This window comes from Phalacrocorax aristotelis, chromosome Z (genome assembly GCF_949628215.1).
Source record: "Phalacrocorax aristotelis chromosome Z, bGulAri2.1, whole genome shotgun sequence".
Taxonomy (NCBI): Eukaryota; Metazoa; Chordata; class Aves; order Suliformes; family Phalacrocoracidae; genus Phalacrocorax; species Phalacrocorax aristotelis.
In genome coordinates, this window is record NC_134311.1 from 54,393,810 (window position 1) to 54,413,228 (window position 19,419).

The following is a 19,419-nucleotide window of genomic DNA, read 5'->3' on the forward strand; positions in this document are numbered from 1 at the left end:
GGGCAGTGTTTAACTGAATGAATGCTCCAGCGTGCAAATTCCAGTAAAGCTGAATAACTCAAGTTAATAAAGGTAGGAGCAGAGTTTTGTATGAATAGTTTTGGGATCCAGCCCAGATTTCTTAATGTGGAAAAATTCCTGTGTTTCAATTAGACATTCAATATTTTGGTGAGTGGTTTACCACTGTAAGGATTGTAGGACTGTGCTTGCTGTTGAGAATGCTCTTTCATTACCAAAATACATCCCTGTGTACCTCAGAGCAAGTGTCTCTTACAGCTGAAAAGAAAATCACAAAAAAGGCCTTTTTTCAGCATCAGAAGTATGACACTTTGGGTGTTAGCATATGATTATTAGGAATTAATTAGAAGTTTTCATCAGTTGGCCATTTGCTTATGTGGCTGGCACTGTATATTTGGATGAAGCAATAAGATGAAAACTGTGAGGTCTGTGAGAGGCTTTATCTTGCTCAGTGGCTGTGCTGGAGGCATCTCTACTGAGGGCAGCAGAAATGTGAGCACCTGCATAAACTGCCAACAGGATCAGGACCAGGCTGCGGGAGAGGAATGGGACTGCAGTTCTAAGTGGCATCAGCTAGTAACTTTAGGTGAATGGATAAAATGGTGACACAGTCATTGTGTAGGTCGTATTTAAACATGTAGGCTGCCGTTGTTAGTGCTGGAAAAGGAGTTTTATACCCAACTTCTCCAGCAGCATTCATGCAACAAGTGTTCTGCTGTTAGAAGGTAAATTTGCAGAGAAACAATAAGCGATTGTCAGCAGTTGCAAACTACACATGTGTTACTAGAAGCATAAGTAGCAAATTACCATATGAGGTTTGTGAATGACTTTGGTGACACAGTGTGCAAATTCATTGACTCTGGGTATTTATCTGAGTTCAGTACTCTGACCAGCATGATCTTTATGCTGCTCCTCGGGGATAGAAAGTGAAGGGCCTGGACTGGTAGCACTGTATGTGGCAGTAGCTTGGGCAATATGACTTCTAGGTTATGATTACTTTGATATTTTTCGCTAAAAGAAGTCTTAAGTGAGGCTGACCTGGGATAAGCAGATAATGAACATCAGTGGCTATTGATTGCCCAGAGCAAGAGGCACCATTCAGGATGTCTAGTCTCATTTTTGATTCTTGCTGTAAAGCCTCTCGTTGTCCTTTTATGCCAAAGATCTTTTGCATAGATATTGACATAGGCCCATCTGTGCATCAGAGTTATTTTGTGCCTTTGTCTCCGCTCCCCTTGGCCACCCCCACCTCATTTCAGTTCAACAGCAGTTGTGCCACATTTTGGTAGCATTCAGAACCTATACAAACAAATTGTGATAATCATGCTTGCAGTTATCTACTTGTAGACATGAGGAGCCTGCAGCTATTGTTTGTAGCCTAATGGGCAGCAAGGTTTTTAATCTTATCTATAAACAAGGCTTTTTCTTTTTTTTGCCTTTTTTGCTAACCACCACCAAATCCAGATACTGAAAAATCATGAATGATCATTACTGGTGACTAGTAACCTGTCTTACAGTCTCCACTTGACAGCATTCAGGAGACCAAAAGAACTTTTTTCAGGATTGAGTTAAAATTTTTGCTGCTAGAAACAGACATTATATGAAATGATTGACAGAGTACTTTTTACAGCATTCTCAGTTGCATTCAGTGAACTCCTTTATAAAGTGGCTGCTAAGCTCAGGAGATTCATGTGGCACATTCATGCATGAAAGGATGCCCCTCAGACTTTAAAACTGCTGCCATTCCAGGAAGTAATAACTAATCACTTCTGGGTAGGCCTAAAGTTAACAGACCTCTAAAACACAATGCTATCAGAAGCCCTGAGCTGTTATTGAGTAGAGGTTGCTATAGCAGTATGTTGCTTCTTGTGAAATGCAGTCCTACGAAAGCAGTGGGTCAGTGTAAGGTGATGCTACTAGCTTAGCAGTGAATCTCCATAGCAACTTAATTAAATTCAAATACATGGAGTGATACATTATCCAGTGAGGATACAGAACAAAAGGTGAAATAGATGGTATTTTGGGTAATTCAGTAGTTTGTGCTTTTTTTTTCTGTTTTCTGACCTTGAAATCCCATGCCCATGAGTTAACTGAAATCTGTTATCTGTAGGATAATCCATTTACTACTACAGAATATTAGGTATAGAGCAAACAGCTTTTTATTTCTGAGAACTGTGAAACTGGATAATAATAATAATGCCAATTGCATGGCAATACTGTAAAAAATATCTCCCCACTGAAGCTCTTAAAGTAAGATTCTGCAGATACAGTTACAGAAGAAATAGTCTGTTCCTTCTAGCTGAAAGGTGATACCTGGGATGCTTTGTTTGATGGCACTAATGATTTTGTGTTCTGTGATTGCACTCTGTTAGAATGCAAAGGGAATTATATCCGTGACTGCTCCAGAAGGTTAACTAAAGAAGGTGGATTAATTAAAAATTAATGACTGAGATACTGATCAGCATGGACCCAGCCCTGATTCCTGCCAGCTTCTGGGGGCACTGCTGAGGTCAGGGATGACAGGTGCACAGATTGCAGTGGGCCCATAACTGGGTCCCAGAACCTCAGCTCACAGACACCTGCAGGTGTGATTTAGATAATAGGCAGCTGTCTTTGAATTGTTTTTCCAAAGTTATATTGATACAGGTCTTTTTTTAAAAACTTGAGAAAAGACTTTGTGCAGTGCCAGGAAAGGACAGAGGTTCCAAAACCCCACATTCTTCAAGGCGATCTCCCAAACTACCCGATACTGGCTACTGTGTCATACTTACTTTAACTATTTGCTGGAGCTGGAGAACGGAGAGGGATTTGAGTATCTGAGAACAGATGTGAACCTTGAGTTGAAAGACTCACTATAAAATGAAACATATTTACCAGCATAACTCTGGCTATATAATTATTATTATTTAAAATATATCTACTAAATGATAATGTTCCTGGAAGCTGGGTGATGCTGGTGTTCATTTGCATTCCTGTAGCCAGATTACTCCTCTTTGCTGTTTCCCGATAGTCCTAGAGGCTGTGTTTGGGTAAAACTTGCGAAGTGTGGTCCTTGTTTTGCATGTGCTGTGTCCATCCCCCAAAGCCCCTGGAAGAAACCATTAAAAAAACCAAGAGTGACAGAAATGAAGTTATTTTTTACTGTTGAGGGTGAAAATGCAAGGTCTGATTTCAGAAAACTCATGAAGCCCCTGCAGAAGAAAAGCAGAGCACAGCTGCTCTGCAGAGTTGGTGTGAGGCATGGCACTAGAACTGTAGATTTTCTGAGTGTGTGGGGGTTAATCAGCAGCTGGCTGACAATTAGCCATGCTTGTCTAGCCTGAACATAACTGTGACAATAACATAGCATTTGTTGTGCGTCCAGCTCGCACGCTGCCCACGGGGACGCTGCTGTGGGGAGATGCATGGGCTGCCCATGTCTATTGTTCTGGCTTGCCTGCCTGTTTGCCTGCTGCTTATGTGCCCCCTCCTATTCGAAAAAGGAGAGAGACCAGCAGCAGAAACCAAAGGAAACCCAAACTGAATTTCCTTGTTATTAAAGGCAGGAATCTTTGCTTTTACAGGTCCTGAGAACATGGCATCTGATGAATTGTCCCAGGATGATACGAAGGTACTGTTTTCTCCTTATATGAATAGCTAAGCTTCATCTAGGTTGAGAAGCAGCAACCTCTGCTTGGCTATCTGAGCACCTCCCAGAGCTAACAAATAAATAAGGTGACTAATGCCTGCCAGACAACATTTCCTGCCCATTCCTATGCTGTGGGAATAGTTACATGTGTAGATGATTATTATCTGAAGGAACCTGTTATGTGGTTGTGGGCTGGAAAGCTGTGTTGGCGAAGCAAGCTCCGCTTTTGGACCAGAAAGCTCTTGTGTTATGGTGAACCTTACTGCCTTCAGGGAGCTTGCAGCTCAGCTGCCAGTCTAGAGTGAGCACACCTGTCTTGCACAAGCTTCGTCCTTGAGATGGCATGATTCATTACATCTGAGGAGTTGGTCTCTGAGAGGGACCTTGTGGGTAACTGCAAGTCCTTAACTGGAAAAATGCTTGATGTAAAAAATACAGCAGTTCCCATTGTCTTCTACATGGAGGTAGCTAACAGCTCTTGTGGGGGACCAATATTTGTGAGAAGTCCCACTATGGTTAGTCAGTTGTATTTGATCTCTAGTCGTATAGTCTGCTTTCTATTGATATGTGTCTGTTTACAAAACCAGAAAATCTTTGTCTCGGTTTTTTTATCACCTTTTAAAGCAGGAGCTTGATTATTGACTCACCTGGGTGTGAAGCTAAATGAATGACTTAGGTTGAGAGAAACAAAATCTGGTAAAATCTGGCAAACCTAATAAAGGTGATATTTTCTCAATAGCCAATGACTATTGGTTTTTTAAATCACATTTGAATTTAATGGAATATTGTGGAACTGCCACTTTTGTTAGGTCATTATTATAAAAGTGGTGACCTCTTTAGGCTTATTTTTTTAGTTGTCAGCTGTGTAGCATATTGACCATTTGTTTGGGATTCACATGTTGCTATTGTGGTCTGTGTCATCTCAGAATTATATCTCTGCAGTATGCATTAATTTTGGAGTCTCTGTTGAAAATGTATGTTGGGGCAGTGTTGCAGCCCATAAGTCTTGCTGGGGGGAAAAGGTTCTGGTACCATATTGACTGTCTCTTGTTTTGATCTAGCAGAAATTCCATAGCTGACTCTATAAAGAATGAACTGACCTATGATATTTCTACAGGTGTGAACAGCTCAGGCATTACAGAAGGAGGCATCTTAGAAATATGGCTCGTTCGTCCAAAACACTGTATATTGGATAGTCAGGGCACAATTAAACTTTGTAAGAGAAGAGCAGACTGAAAACTGAAGTTTGCAAGGAATGGTTTGGTCTCTTCTTCGATTATATTTAGAATTTGAGTCCCCAGGGTTCGTGCGCATATCTTAGAGTCTGGGAGTGGCATTGTTGCATTTTCTACTTTTGCATTTATTAAATGGCTAAAATGAACTGACTGCTGCTTCATAGTGTTTGAACTGAATTCTGAAAGCCTATAGCACAACTTGCAGCTAAGCACAAATGCAACTCTTTGTCTTCAAAGATATAGCTCAACTTTTCTGTTTCTAGCCTTTCCGAAACTATGTGGTTCCTTCTAAAGAAAATGAAGATCATGTCCTGTTGGGCATAGGTAAGAAAAAAATAATTATTTTGATTTCCCAAAAGCTATTGATATATACTGTGATGCTAAATACACACAAGGCACTTTCTTTAAAAGAGGTGAAGGTCATTGATATTTCAGCCTAGCTTGGCAGAAGATCAATCAGTTATATGTCAGAGAGAGAACCTCTTTCAAAGCATCTCTGGTATGGGTAGGTGGATCCAACAGTACCATGACACCCTAGGAATTTTCAGTAGTATATTAAGTGTTAGTAGGAACAACAATCTTGAAAATAATTTCTGATAGAGCCAACATATGTGACTGAAGATGAAATTAAGCATGTAGAAATGTATAGATGCCACAGCAGTATGTGGGTTGTGGGCATGGTAGGATAATATAGCCAGTTGCACAAGACAGTACATTTAGAGACTGAAAATCAAATTGAAAGGTGAGTATTTTTAAGTTTGGGGAAAGCTCCAAGAACCATGTGCAAACATGGGATCCTGCAAAGCACAGCAAGGTAGAAGAAGACAATGAATAACTAAGCTCTGCTAGTGGGAGCTGCTGTGTCAGGCAGAGAGCGCCAGGCTGGCATCACTTGCCTGTAGTCCAGTGCTGAGCTCAGAAAGAGCAGCCCAGATGGTGGCATTCAGACAGCCCATGCGCAGACCTCAGTGGCTGCAAAACGAAGAGTTGCTCTCTGTGTGTGGAAAGGGAGAGGATATATGTGCATGAATGAGGGTGGTATATGTTAGAGGGAAATGAGCGGATGTAAACTCAGAGACACAGTTGTAAGATAAACTAGCAGATTATTTTAATAATCTCTCATTAAAATCATCATCTAGCCATCTCTGTTTATAGTCATTGTTATCCAAATGCCTGCAGTTCAGCCATTTAATCATCTTTGTTTCACTCTCCCATCCAAGGAATATGGGAGCTGCCAAAGGGAATTAGGAGTAGTAGAAAAATATTAGTATTCACAGTTATCCTGACTTCAGTGCTTTTGTGCTTAGTACAGTGTAGCAGTCCTTGCCTTGCACAAAAACTCAGTACACATACATGAGATGTTAGTGCCCACATGATCAAATCTGTTTTGTCAGGCAAGACCAAAGTATTGGACTGTATCTCAGTGTAGGAGGGTGTGGAGTCATTGGGGAGTGATTATGGCTTGCTAATCTGAAGTCACATCTGCTTCAGTCTCCATTCCAGTTATACCATCTGGAGGGAATATAAGGTAGCTTGAAAGCTGACAGTGGAAGTCCTCCACCCTGAAATTACAGCCGATATTCCTTTTTCTTACCCCTGAAATGCCTTTTCCTTCTAAGGCATCATTTGCACAGCACTTCTTGTGACCACTGGAACAGGAGCCAGGACCTCTGGCTTCAGACCAGCTCAGTCTCCTTTCTGATGCTTAGATGGGCAGCTGCTGCAGATCTTGAGTCCTCTGCAGGGAACAAGCGAGCAACTTTGGCCATGGTTCATACTGTTAGTTAGGAATGGTAGATTGTAGAACCTTAGAACTAAAAAAATGGTGAATTTGCATACAACTTGGTACAAGATTTAGGTGCTTAATATTTGATTTAAATATATTTTCTTAGGCATTTATTTATGTATAAGGTAAATTAAAAATAGGGATATTAATGTGTAGATATGCAAATATCTGTAGATATACAAGTGTATATAAATACCTTTTGTCCTGAGCACAGGCTCAGCTTATATTAAACTAAGAAAAATTCCCTATTGTACCTCTCACCTGAAAAAGAACCAACTGTCTGTCTCTTCCCTAAACTCTAATTTCCTTGTGGTACATTTAAGAAGTTGAGTTGGTTATGGAGAAACTGCAGTGAAATAAATTCTGCATGTTTTAGAAGTAAATCACTGTAACTGAGAATATGGCTGCCTTATGTGAGGAGCGTGGACTTGTTGTGGGCTGCACCATGGGCTGTCGTTGCCCATCTCTCAGATATGTACTCAAGTTGGCTGAAACACTCATAACATAGAGATCTGATGGGATTTTTCAGGGTCTGGAGGGCTTCCAGTCAGCACCATGTGTGAGATGTGATGGGGATGAAGTGCAGGCTGGGGAGTGAGTAGTCTATTGGGTGTGCAATAAAAAGTGGAAGTGTGGAGGGATGAAGAAGGATGGAAAGAGTTTGGTGAGAACCAGAAATGTGTAAGTTGATTTAAGCTGGTTTTATTGATTTATCTGAATGTAAAAATCAGTGTATGTTCTAGCCTGACTCATATAGCCATATCGCTAAATATTGTAGTTTTATTACCCTGTATTTTTTAAAATTACTTTTTAAAAAATTGTTTGCTTAGCAATGTTGTTAAATGGCAATTTTTTGGGCAGGAAAAGCACACAGTGGGGGATCAGGAGAGAAATGGAAATGGTTGTCAGTGGGGGAGAGGTAGAGGGAAAATAGCTAAGGGGAGCTGAGTGAAGAAGAATGAACAGAAATGAGCAAACTCTGGAATGTCACTAGGAAGATGGATGCATAAATAAAAGAGGACTTCTGAGAGTGAGAAAGTGAGTGCTCTTTGAACGGGTAGAAATTCCCCCACTTCTACTTCTCACTTCTTTTCCACATGGTTCTTGCTTTCAGAAACTTTTAACAAAAATCAGTCTCATCATGGATTGGTTTAGGTTGGAAGGGACCTTTAAGGAAGCAGTGGCTCCTGGAAGGGCTGTGCTGTTCCTGCTCTCTGTTTTCTTTCCCAGCCTGCCCTTTCAAGCATATTGACCATTCTGGCTCTTTCCCCACAACCAACAAAGTTTTTGAGTATCTTTGCAGGGGTGCTCGCAACAGTCGTTAGGATGCTAAAAGGGTACCAACTCTCCTTGCTCCCTGTCTTCTTCATCTTTGGGTTGGGACCTGTCTGCTTTAGGCACCATTTGAGTCTTGTAGTTAAATTTTGAGAACTGTAGTTCAGTTTTTTGGACAAGAGGCTTCTTGTCCTTCAGGATTGCCGGAGAGCCGCTGAAGTCCCACCCTTTTGTAGTGTCATGGTGTGGATGGGCCATTAAGAAGCCATGTGAACTGGAGATGATGGTTTTTGGGGTTGCCATGTTCAAGAATTGAAGGAGCAGGAGTAGAATGTGGGGCACAACAGGGTGCTAGACCAGGCTGAGCAGGGTCTTGTATGGAGACTCCCGAGTTCAGTGCTAGTCACACCTGCCAGTGTTCTTCCTCCTCCTTCTGTCTCCCCTGGAAATTGTTAGAGATCTGTTTTATGTTTACAAGAGAAGAAAAAACCGATTTTTGAAAGAAACACACTGGAAAGATTGAGAGACAAAAACAATATCCAGTTGGGGAGAGTGAATGAAAGAAACCAAATGGAAAGCAACAAAAACCTTTTTTTTTTTTCCTTTCAATATTAAGCATATGTATTATTGCCAGACATTGTCATCCTCAGAGTCAGCAACCCTGTACATTTTGGGAGAGAGTCTGGGAGGTGACAGCTGAATGCTGTTACTGTTGGGCATGTGACAGAGTTAGCTGGGCATATGTTTTTAAACATTTATTATTCCTTCCTGTTTTGCATAGCTGGGTTTGAAAGAGGATGATCAGAAGGCCATTTATAAAGCTGCAAAAGTCTCCTTTTTCTTTTTTTACAAGGAAATATAGCTTCCCCCCGCCCAACTTCAGGAAGGCAGAATGATGTTAATTTTTCAAAATACTTTCCCTGCTTTTCTAGCTACAGTGCCAATTACCTACTGGTAGTGGTGTCTGTCTAATCTATTCTGTTTGCGCTTCCAGTGGTGAAAAAGTACTGCAGGCCATGTTTTGCACTTTGAGAGATAAAAGTACTGATGCCGAATTTTTGGCAGTTTGCTGTACGTGACCAGGCAGCTGCAAACATTTTTAGTAGAGTCTGCCCTTTGATTTTCATGGTTCCACAGAAATCCCAGTTTAACCACAGATCAGTTTAAGGAACAGAACGTAATGATCTTCTCTGTGTAAACCAGTAGGGCTGCACTGTAATCTGCAGAAAAATCTGGTTTCAGTGTTGCTGTTTTGTTCTTTTTTAATTAGATGGCCTTACCATGTTTGGTAATACTTAAAAAGGAGGGTTTTTTTAAAGGTAGAAGAAGCATGGTCCTGCTGTCTGGAGTCCCACCTTTGCACAGTTTTTGTTAGGTTTGTAAAATGATTATTTTTAATACTTATTGTGGTCACATCTTTGGCTCCTTTTTAAGTGTTCGTTTGCTTTTGGTTTTTGATGGGCAGAATATTTGCAGTTGGAAGTGTTTTAAGTCAAGTGTGCCTGTTTTGACATTGGAACTACAGGAAATAATTTTATGCTTATTGGTAGATAAAAGTGAAAGTTACATGTTAAGTGTTGCCTATTTGAAACAGTTACAAAAGTCCTGTGACTAAGGCTATGCAGCTCTTCTCTGTTTGTGGTCATTTTTATCTTTCCTTGGCAGCTTTCAATCCTATCTTTCCCTTATGTATGCTTTGAGAGAGTTTGGGTGATCCAGCCATACCATTTCTAGTCCAGGGGCTGCAGTCCTTTGCTTCAGTTTCTCTCCATAATGGATTTACAGTAGGACCATGGGCATGTGTCACTTATCTTTTCCCTATGTCTCAGTTTTTCACCCGAAACAAGGAAGACCATGGAAAGTGAGGTGAGAAAGAGGCACTGCAGTACTTGGATGATTTGGGATGTGCAAGTACTCAGACTGGTTGTGCCAAAGAAGTTCTGGAAGGTCGATTTGTGGTAAAGGAGGCTTTTTAAAAACTTATTTTTAGTTGAAAGGTAGGTGGTCTGAAAATTGCAGAGAAAAATAATAGCTGAAGGAAAGTGCAGAGTTATTGCTGTAGCTAATGACTGTGGCAGTTGCACTCTGCCCTTTTTTTGCTGCAGCTTTCAGAGATCCTTATGTTGCCGTTTCGACTTTTGCAAAACGTTTGGATGGTTCCTTGCACCTTGCAGAAGAGAGGCTTAACTTGGCATTGACCTGTCACAGTCCTGCCAGAAACAACCTTTAAACAACATTTAAACATGGCAGTAGTTTTATTTCAGTAGCTAAAACATATTCTCATTTGTTTGGATTTTATATAAACAACTAAATATTGAAGATTGCAGAATAGTTGAGAGCTACAGAAGATGTGGGAAATAAAATCTTCCTGGGATGTAAGCCTGAACTGAGCTTAATTAGAAGGCCATGGAGAAATCTGGAAGAAGCAACATTAGGCACTGAAACAAGCATGTTCTTGTTTCTTGGAGTTTCCTTTGCTCTTGATTTTCTGAGACATTATAATTCAAGTTAACCTCAAAAGGAAGACAGAAAGAAAAATGAACAAGTTACAAACATGTGCTGTCTGACTTCCCAGAACTTGTCCTCCTCCTCTGCCTAAAATCCGAAACAAATTTGCTCGACAAAATAATCTTTCAAAAGGAGGCTCTTTTTACCCTGATGTTTAAATAAGCTCTTTTGCCTGTCTTCTGCCCAGTGTCATTTCACGCTAACATAAATAAACAATCTTGGATATATCTAATGTCAAGTTACTCCAGAAATACATTGTGAAGAAAACAGTCGTAGTCTTGAAAGTGCAAACATGGACACATTTCTCAGCTTTCTTCCCCCTTGAGAGGCAGCCTTTCGCTTGAAGTCTTCCCTGAAACATGGAAAATCGGATTTTTAATGAGATGGATATTTGGTGAACTTTTTGGCAGAGCAGGCGTAAGTGTAGACTGAACAACCAAGTCATTGGCAAAAGTTCAGTAGGAGTGAGGTCCAAGTCAAACTTGGGTTTGCTTTCATGTGAGGCCATGTGTGCTCTCTGTGTTGCTTGGTCTCGCACAGGCCTCTGTGGAGCTGCAGCCAGGAAGAGGTTTTTATTTACTTTATCCCTTATTTCTCAAACTTTTGCAAATAAGCTCAGGGGATTTTTTCATCAGGATACAAGACAAAAAATTATAAGCTTTCCATCCACATTTGTAGTGCGTATCCCAGCTGGTCTTTTGATGTGAAAAGATACTGGACAAGGAGAGCATTTAGGCAAATTATCTCTATGTACTTTGTTGGAAGTGCTTAGTGGTTGTTTCAAGAGTCAGGGCATACCGACCGCTGTCACGTGAATGTAGTATTAATGAGCTTGTTATCGTAAACCGTATAAGATGAATGGTGCGGTAAAAAAAGGAAAAAAAAAAGTATAAATCTGCAGTTGGTCATGAACCAGACATCAGAAAGGTCTGAGTCAGAGGAACGCTGTGAAATCCTACAGCGGGACAGTGAACTGGATAACACGAAGAGTTTGGGACAAGGCCTGAGATAATGCAGTGTGCATGGTCACTGGCTCTTTGGAGCTGCATTGAGTCAGGATTGGGCACAGGTCATGTTTTTGCCTCAATTTTGTAAAAACTCTGAGCCCTTCTTCATCCCAGTCTTATGGGTGTTCTCCAAGGGTCTTGCAGAACTAGTATAATTTATGCAAAGTTGTTTCTCTTAAATTTTTAAAGGTACATTGCTCCTTTAGTTTATCAAGGAAACAAGATTTAAGTACTGCCATTTACGAACAGTTGCTTTTCAAAAGAGGTCAGTGTTGCTAATAATGCGTCATTCATTGGATATCACAAACATGGTATTTTTAGCATGGAAGTGTTATTCTTGTTATAGCTGTTTTAACTGTAGTTGTCAACCTGGTTTCAAAGAAAATATTAAAAGAACAGCCTTAAGAATTAATTTAATGATTCATATTGTAATTAGGAATACAGCTACAGGTGAAAGGTGAAGAGTTAGATGTAAATTTACATGGCAGGTCTTCTTTCAGTCTGGATGGTTTGCAGCAGCACTGTGATTCTATGTACACTGTATCCTGTCTGGGGTTGGTAAAAAGATATATCCATGTGGAAGTAAATGCAGTGAAGCATAAAAACGCTTGGACTGGCAGTCTAGCTTAAAGCAATCCAGAAAATGGCACACACAAATTGACTCTACTGCAGCCTGCCGTGACTGTGGAGTGTTTCAGTAAACCCTGGGGTCAGTGTAGAACAGTGTTTTGGAGACGGGTAGGGTGGCCTGTCACTCTCAGCAGGGTGTCTGTGAAGGCAGCAGCTGTTCTGTGTTCATTTCCAGGCTAGTGTCCAAGAAACTGCACAAATAAGCCAACAAAAAATTGACCCAAATTTATAGTACTGTATCATTATTTTGTATTTTTTATTAATATTCCTGGCATCTGTCTACACAGCATCTATAGGAGATGCTCGTTACAGAAAAGGGGTTTCTAATGTGGGTGGGTTTCATCATCAGCTGTTTAAATGGAAGAGCGGAGAAGACCTGCACAAGTGGAGGTGTGAGTGGGATGTTTGGGCCTGGGGGCAGTCAGGGTCATTTAATCTCATGTCAGAATGTCCCTGCGTTGATATCTGAATTCACCCAAGACTACGCTTTTCTGGGAGAGCAAAATCTGCCGCTTTAAACTGGTAGTGGGAGGAAGAGTCTCTGCGATGCTGGACGCTAATGATCTTTCACCCTGTTGAAACCTGTGGCTTCATCCGAGTTGAAACAGTGGAAAGCAGGTGTGTTTGCAATGGAAAGTGTGCAGTGCAAAACACTTCCCTTTCTTCCTTCCCCTGCCCAGGTCCCTGGCATTCCCAGCCTTGTCCTGCTGTGAGTGATGCAGGATGGGGAGCCTGCTGCGGGGAACTAGTGAGAGAGATGGGATCCACCAAATACTGTCATACATTGAGCAGTGATGATGGACAGTGACTGCCTGCCTGGACCTTTTCGGGATCCACTGCTGAACAGTTTAAATACCAAACTGCCGTGTTACTTGTGGGAGGCCTCGACAGATCTCTGTTCCCAAAATAAGGAAATAAATGGGCCAGTTCCCTAAACTGAATGCATGAATCACCCATCATAAATTTAGCAATAAGGAAGATCATAAAAACAAGCCAGGGAGGTCATCTCAAGATCTTAAGGATCTGGGCTTGGTTCTGTGTTTTTCAATGATTGGTTCGTCAATGATTTGGGAAAGGGAAGAATAGTGATGTCGCAAGTTTTTCTGACTGTGCTAGTATAAACTCTCATAAGAAAGACCCAGCTTTTTGGTAGAGAAGAGAGGTGGTAAAAATAATGTGTGTGACAAGGCAACCTATGAGACCTGTGAGGCTGTTGCCAACAGCAGTCTGCGCAGCCATCGTGTCATCATTGTGGGCAGGTAGAAAGAACGTTAGAGTTGGAGGGTGCTTGGTGGGTGGATTCTGGTTGATAGCATTTTGCTTTTAGTGTCCTTTAATTCACATTTGCTGAGTTTTCAACATGATTGTTAAGTCTAATGTAGGGTAATGCAGACACTTTGTCCAGGTGCATTGGCTGGTCCTCTCTGTGGGAAGATGTGCTCTAATTAATAAAAACAGTGGAGTGAAGAAGGTAGGAAAGCCACATGTGCCTGTGGGTCACAGAGGCTGGTGGAGAAAATCACCTAGCCCTTTCTACACCATCCTTCCTTGCCAGAGCCTTCTCCACAGCTTTGGAAAAAGAATGCAGACTCTTCTGGTCCTGGGGCAGAACCAAGCTGAGGGGGAATGAACTTAATCTCTAATGCCAGGAGAGACTGCCCAGAGCACACCAGGCAGGGCATTTTTGGTGGAGCTGTTGTTCAAGCAGCTCTCATCTCACCTGTGTCCAACAGCAACCCTCTCCAGCCCTGTTTCTGGAGTTGGTAGCCCCACTCTCCATCCCATGTACATCCCTACTCCATCGGGGGAGGGGACACTGGGCCCAGAGGGGTTGTCTCCTGGTCTGCCTGAGAGAGAGATCTGCCAGCCCATAGTTTAGCAGTGTTTGGGGAGAGGGAGCCCACCTGCTCGGTGCCACAGGACTGTCGTCTGAGTGTGCCAGGGAGGCAACAGTGCCATTCCAGGGAGACTGCAGATGCTGGTGACATTCCTCTGCTTCCTTCTGTCTTGCCACGAGCTGCAGGCACGCTCAGACAATAGACAATAGACTGTAATATCTCTGAAAAACATTTATATCATACAGATGTGTTTTGGCAAGCATTGGGTGAAAGAATTTAAGGCATTACATTATTTATCAAAAGCATTAGCCTTAGGTAATGCACACAAAAAAACCCATTTGTTCTTTATCTTCACATCTCTACCTTGGTATACATAATTGAAAACATTTTTTCAGTGGAAAGTAAGGTTAATATTTTGCAGCTAGAAAGCACCTTTTATCTTATAAGCTGCCAGCTGCATGCAAATGCCACCCCTTTGGAAAGAGAGTGGCAGGTGAAAAGTGGGTTGGATCATCCCACAAAGTGCAAGAATGGGGAAGAAAAATATTTTTAGCCAAAGACTGTAAGGCAAAGCCCTTCTTTGTGGCAAAAAGCGGCATTTAATCTTTCATGGCTGCATAAAGGAGTTTTACAAACTAGAAAAAAAAAATCTTTCACAAGGCCCAAACAGAGCAAGTAACGTGAGGGATTTTCAATTAACCCTTCAGAAATAGGAGTTAAGGTTGATAATTTATCTGTGCTTTCAGACTGCCATTGACAAATTCCCGTGCAAGAACCTATTCAGGGGAGATTGCAGAACTTGGCCAAGAAACAGAAGATAAACGGCAGGAGTAGATGTTCAGGTTTTTATCACAGCAGAAATTTAGTAGCTGGGTTCTCCGAGTGTTATGTAATAGGGCTGCTGTTGAAAAATTATTTAACAATCCCTAATTACTCATTTGTAATAGAAGGTTCTACATGAATGCAGCTAGTTTAAGGGAGGGGGCAGGCAATAACTGAGCTGTCAGTGAAAACATTTACGCAGCGTGCAGAGGTCATTCAGTAAACTAAATGTCTTGGCAGGTAAAATATTTTAATGCCATTAAATACACCGGCTGCATTTCCACATTATGAGTGTTTTGTACGGTTCTAGTTATCCCTCCCTGGACTAAACAGAAGTCCAGGAAGACCAATGGGAGTGTGTAAGTGTATTTTGGTTGAACATAAAAGTGAAAAAATCCAGAATTGGCCAATTTAGAGAAAAGATGCACAAATGGAGGTATCACAGAAGTAAGCAAAATTTACTGTTTCACATAATGCAGAACAAAGGAATAATTGCTAAAATAAAAAAAATGAGGAATTTTAAAGCCAGTGTAAAATGCTCTTTCTAAATGTAAACTGCTGTTCGTCTGTGGAGCGCTGCCTTTTGTACACATCTGAAATTAAGACTTTTATTCCAGTTGGTGTTAAATACATGCAATGAACAAGAGACCACACTTGGGTAGGGAAAATTGCTGTGTAGAGGGGAAATCTTTTGTATTGGAGCAGTTGGGAAGACATTTCCTAAGCGAACAAGTTGTCCATCAAATATGCTCCATCCTTTCATTTTCTCTCAAACTGAGGCTACGATGGGAGGCAGGTGAGTGCCCTGCATGGGGTGCAGGCAGGAAGGTGTATGTTAGTGCCTGCATTCCTGTATGCTGAGGGGATTTATCAGTGCAATTTGAACCTGACATTCCAGGGAGCAGAGATATTTTGAAGTGGATGCTTAAAGCATGGATTTATATCCTCTCTGTATTTTCAGTCATCCATTGTCTGTTGTAATTCCCTGGGGCTGATAATTATGTATATAAATCAAACAAAGTCTATGGGAGTGTCTAATATTTAAAGTGAAAGTCTAAGGCTTCCAGGGTCTGGGGTGAATTTTTCTTTTCAGGCCTAACAAAGCTGGTAGAACTTCAGTTAAGGGAAAGGCAGAACAATGATGTATTTCAACTGTGTTTTATATCATTTGTGCACGTTATGAAGTGCTTGTATAATAATTATTTTATCCCTGAAAATCTGATAGATATTTTTCTAAGGGCTTTTGAATTAAATTTGCATTTGAATTGCATTATTTTCTATCAACAAATACATTGTTATCTCTGACTGAAATGTGGATTGAGGAATCACTTGAAACATAATACAGAAGTAGCACTGCAGACCTCAGCAGCCTGAAAAATAATTGAAGTAAGGAATGTTAACAAGCTCAAATGTCATCATCTTCCAAAAACTGACATTTAAGCTGATCCACATTCCTTCCCCTCCTTTATGTGGAATACAAAACCACATACATTGTGGAGTAACTAAAAGAAATGTTTGGTGGAGTTGGTAAAGAAACAGTGGACATGTTATTTTTTTATTAGCTCTTGTATAGCCACATTTGAGCCTGTTTAAAAAAATGTAGTTTGTGTAGTGTAAAGTGTTGGGGGAAGGGATAATGAGTTCCTACTGAATACTAATTGCCTACGAGTTGTTCAGGGAGACTGTATAAGAATGGAGGATTTGTTGTAAATTAGTCACTAGCTGTATTGTGCATTGCTGTGAGGTTAGACCAGAGCTGTAAAGGTGCCAGCTCTACAAAATCCTTATGATTCACTGTCTAACTTGGTGACTGTGTGAAGGAGAAAATACTATTCAGACTGAGTATTATTGGAAAGAGAGCTCTTCTAATGACAGTGCAATCTTTCTTTATAACACTTAAGCTTTAAACTCATTTGAGCTAGAAGGATGGGAGCAACAGATTTTGAGTGGGTTATCAGTGCTTTCCCAGGTGCCACGTCCCAAGGTCTGCCAAAGTTGTAAACTCTGAGAGGAGGGGTATTACTCTGCAGTAATACAGGGTCCAGCAGATTGATTTGTACTCTTAGCTCACTGTTAATCTTTGGCTTTTTTAATTCCAGCATTTCTCCAGTCCTTAATTTGAGAGCCCTTGTAAACCCCACTTTTAACTTGGAAAGAAAGGTCTGAAAAAGCTTGCAATAGTTTGTTTACTTTTGAGACATATTTTCTCATTCCTTACTTGGCTCCTATTGTTTTCATTTACATCAAAATGGAAAGGTGAGTTAATGATTCACTGGCACACAGTGACCTTTCAAATCTGGACCACGATGCAACAGCTCTACTTGAAGCTCTCATTCTTTAACCTCCTTGCTTCTGCCTTAATATTTTCAGCCTGATCTGTCTACATGCCTGGACGCCTGAAGAGAGCAAACATTTACAGCTTCTCCCTCCCCTGTGTTTAGTGGGCAATTTGATCCTTCTTTGTCCATTCCTTTATTTTACATCACTCTTAGTCTTGACTTGCTATTGAGAACAACAAAGTACAACTTTGGGAATCTGCTCTCTGTTTATTTAGCACAAAAATGGATTCAGACTCTGATTCACCTTTTAATTACTCTTGGCCTTCCTTACCTAAAATGAGGATTCGAAGAAGGGCATCCAAACCAGGTAGAAAAAGCTGTCTTCTTTTAAATGAATCTTGCTTAATAGCTCTGCCTCCTTTTCATTGTCTGGTTGTGTGCAGATGGCTATAAACACCTTGTATGAGGTAGATTTTCTTTCTATCAAAACTCTGTGCTTTTGTAGATAATGGTGTTGGAATTTGTTAAGAAGAAAGTGTTTTCTCCATGTTTTGTGCTGTTCTTTAAAATTGATTTTTACTCTCTTACAGCTTTTTTTTCCTTCTGGTTGCATGTGTAGCTCTCACTGAGCAGTTCTGACACCCTGGCAGCTGCACGGCAGCGGCTGCAGAAAGCTCTGCTGGTTGCAGTTGTTTTCATTTAGGGAGAATTTGGTAATTCAAATATGCCTCAACAGCTAACAGGAATTTTTTAAAATTATGTACAAAAGTCTTACAGAATGAAGAGGGAAATATTTTGCTTTCTATTTAAAAAAAAGCAAAAGGATCAGCTACTCTGTTCGGTGGCAAGGTCAGTTACTGTCTTTGCAAGGTTAGACATTGTCCTCCTTTGTGAAGAAGTCTTTGGGAGGTAAGCATTATAAATGTTGTCAGTATGATAAAGGGGGTTTTAAGGAGCTTGAAAGGCAATGACCAGCAAGTTTACAATAGGAAGAATTATCACTGAAAGCTTTAATGAGGAAAGATAAATTTTTACTACATTTAAAAGCAAATAAATGAAGAGAAAGAATAGCAAAAAATGTAGTTTGTGCTTTGTTCCATAAATTTGCTTTTTTATGTTTCAGAAAGGGAAAAAATGAAACAAGAGAAGTAAAATCTATCAGTGTCATTGAAGTCAATGAGCCAGGAGAATCACGTTTACACAGACTGAGAGTTTGACCTAGTTTTAGAGTGAAAAATGTGTACAGAATGCACATTTTAATATGCAAAACATTTTCTGAACTTTTTACTTTTATTCATGGGGAAATCCGCTATTTCCCAAGTACACAGGAGTTTCTGCAGCGTGCACGGATGCACATGCAATTTGCAAAGAAGATGAAATAGGTCGCAAGTTGCATGGTGTGTGTTCTTTCTATGTCTTATAAGGACTTGTTTTATCTCTAAATGCTGTGGCTGTGCATCCATCTTCCATGGCACTTTTGTTGTTATTTATTTTACGTTTAGACAGCCTTTCTTTTTTTTTTTTTTAATACTTCACCCGTTGTAAAGCACTGTATACAGATCTGGTGTTTGTGTGTTATGGTATTACATCTTGTTTCCCATCCTTGTTAATAGTATACCAACTCATGTGGCTTGTATGCACAGGTGACCATATACGTGGGGTTGTTGGAGCAAGAAGTTGCTTTTGGCTTCATGTGCATGTTTTAGTGGTGAAGTCCAAGGGTTCACTTGTGCTTGGGGAGTTGAAATCCTGGCTGCCCACAGGGTAGGAGAAGTGCCTCTGCAAGGGGGCAGCATGCTCATGATCTACACTCATCATCTATGTTTTTTTCTGGTAGTATCTGAACATGGCCCGTTGATCCTGGCACACAGGTGTGGGGCACATACCCGACAGCTGCATTTCCCTCATGCAGGATTTCAGGTCTTGGTGAATAAGAGACCTGTAGTGCCAGGCAGGAAGCAGTGCGGGATTCTTCCTCCCCACCCTGAAAGTCATGAAGTCATTGTTGTGTTCCTGCACTGGGTACTCCAGCTGATCTGGGCAATGAAATGTCAGCCACCAACTTTTCCCTCCAAACCAGCAGGCTGTTGGTTTCCTGGTCTGGGGTTGTTCGCCCTGGGAGCTGTGCAGACCTCCAGTGGGAAAGCCCAAAGCAGAAAGTCTCATACCCCACTTTGCACTGTATGCATCAGTGTTTTCAGATTTTAAGTTCTCTTAAAGTGCCCCAAGGTCAGCTTTTGTCCCTGCTCGGGGACCTCTCAGGCTGGGTGGTAGAGTCCCTACCCTCTCCCTGAACTCCCAGGGGCCTGCAGGACCCAAGCGCAGCCTCTGCACGTTTGGGACCATGCATTGCAGATTCCCTCCCTCCTGCTGGGGCTGCATGTGCATGGCAT

General features: G+C 41.1%; 1 protein-coding gene across 11 annotated transcripts in view; it reads left to right on the forward strand.

Annotated features, from left to right (window-relative positions):
* Positions 1 to 19,419, forward strand: part of ARHGEF28 (Rho guanine nucleotide exchange factor 28) — a 130,414-nt gene that overhangs the window by 50,068 nt on the left and 60,927 nt on the right. For 9 of the 11 annotated variants that reach the window (XM_075078226.1, XM_075078230.1, XM_075078228.1 and 6 more), the window contains 2 exons: positions 3,582 to 3,628; positions 5,145 to 5,205. In XM_075078226.1, the coding sequence (XP_074934327.1) occupies positions 3,582 to 3,628; positions 5,145 to 5,205 (108 nt within the window). Of the gene's footprint in view, positions 1 to 3,581; positions 3,629 to 5,144; positions 5,206 to 17,137; positions 17,394 to 19,419 lie in introns of those variants that run through there. The other 2 variants (XM_075078237.1, XM_075078233.1) reach the window with 2 other exon arrangements.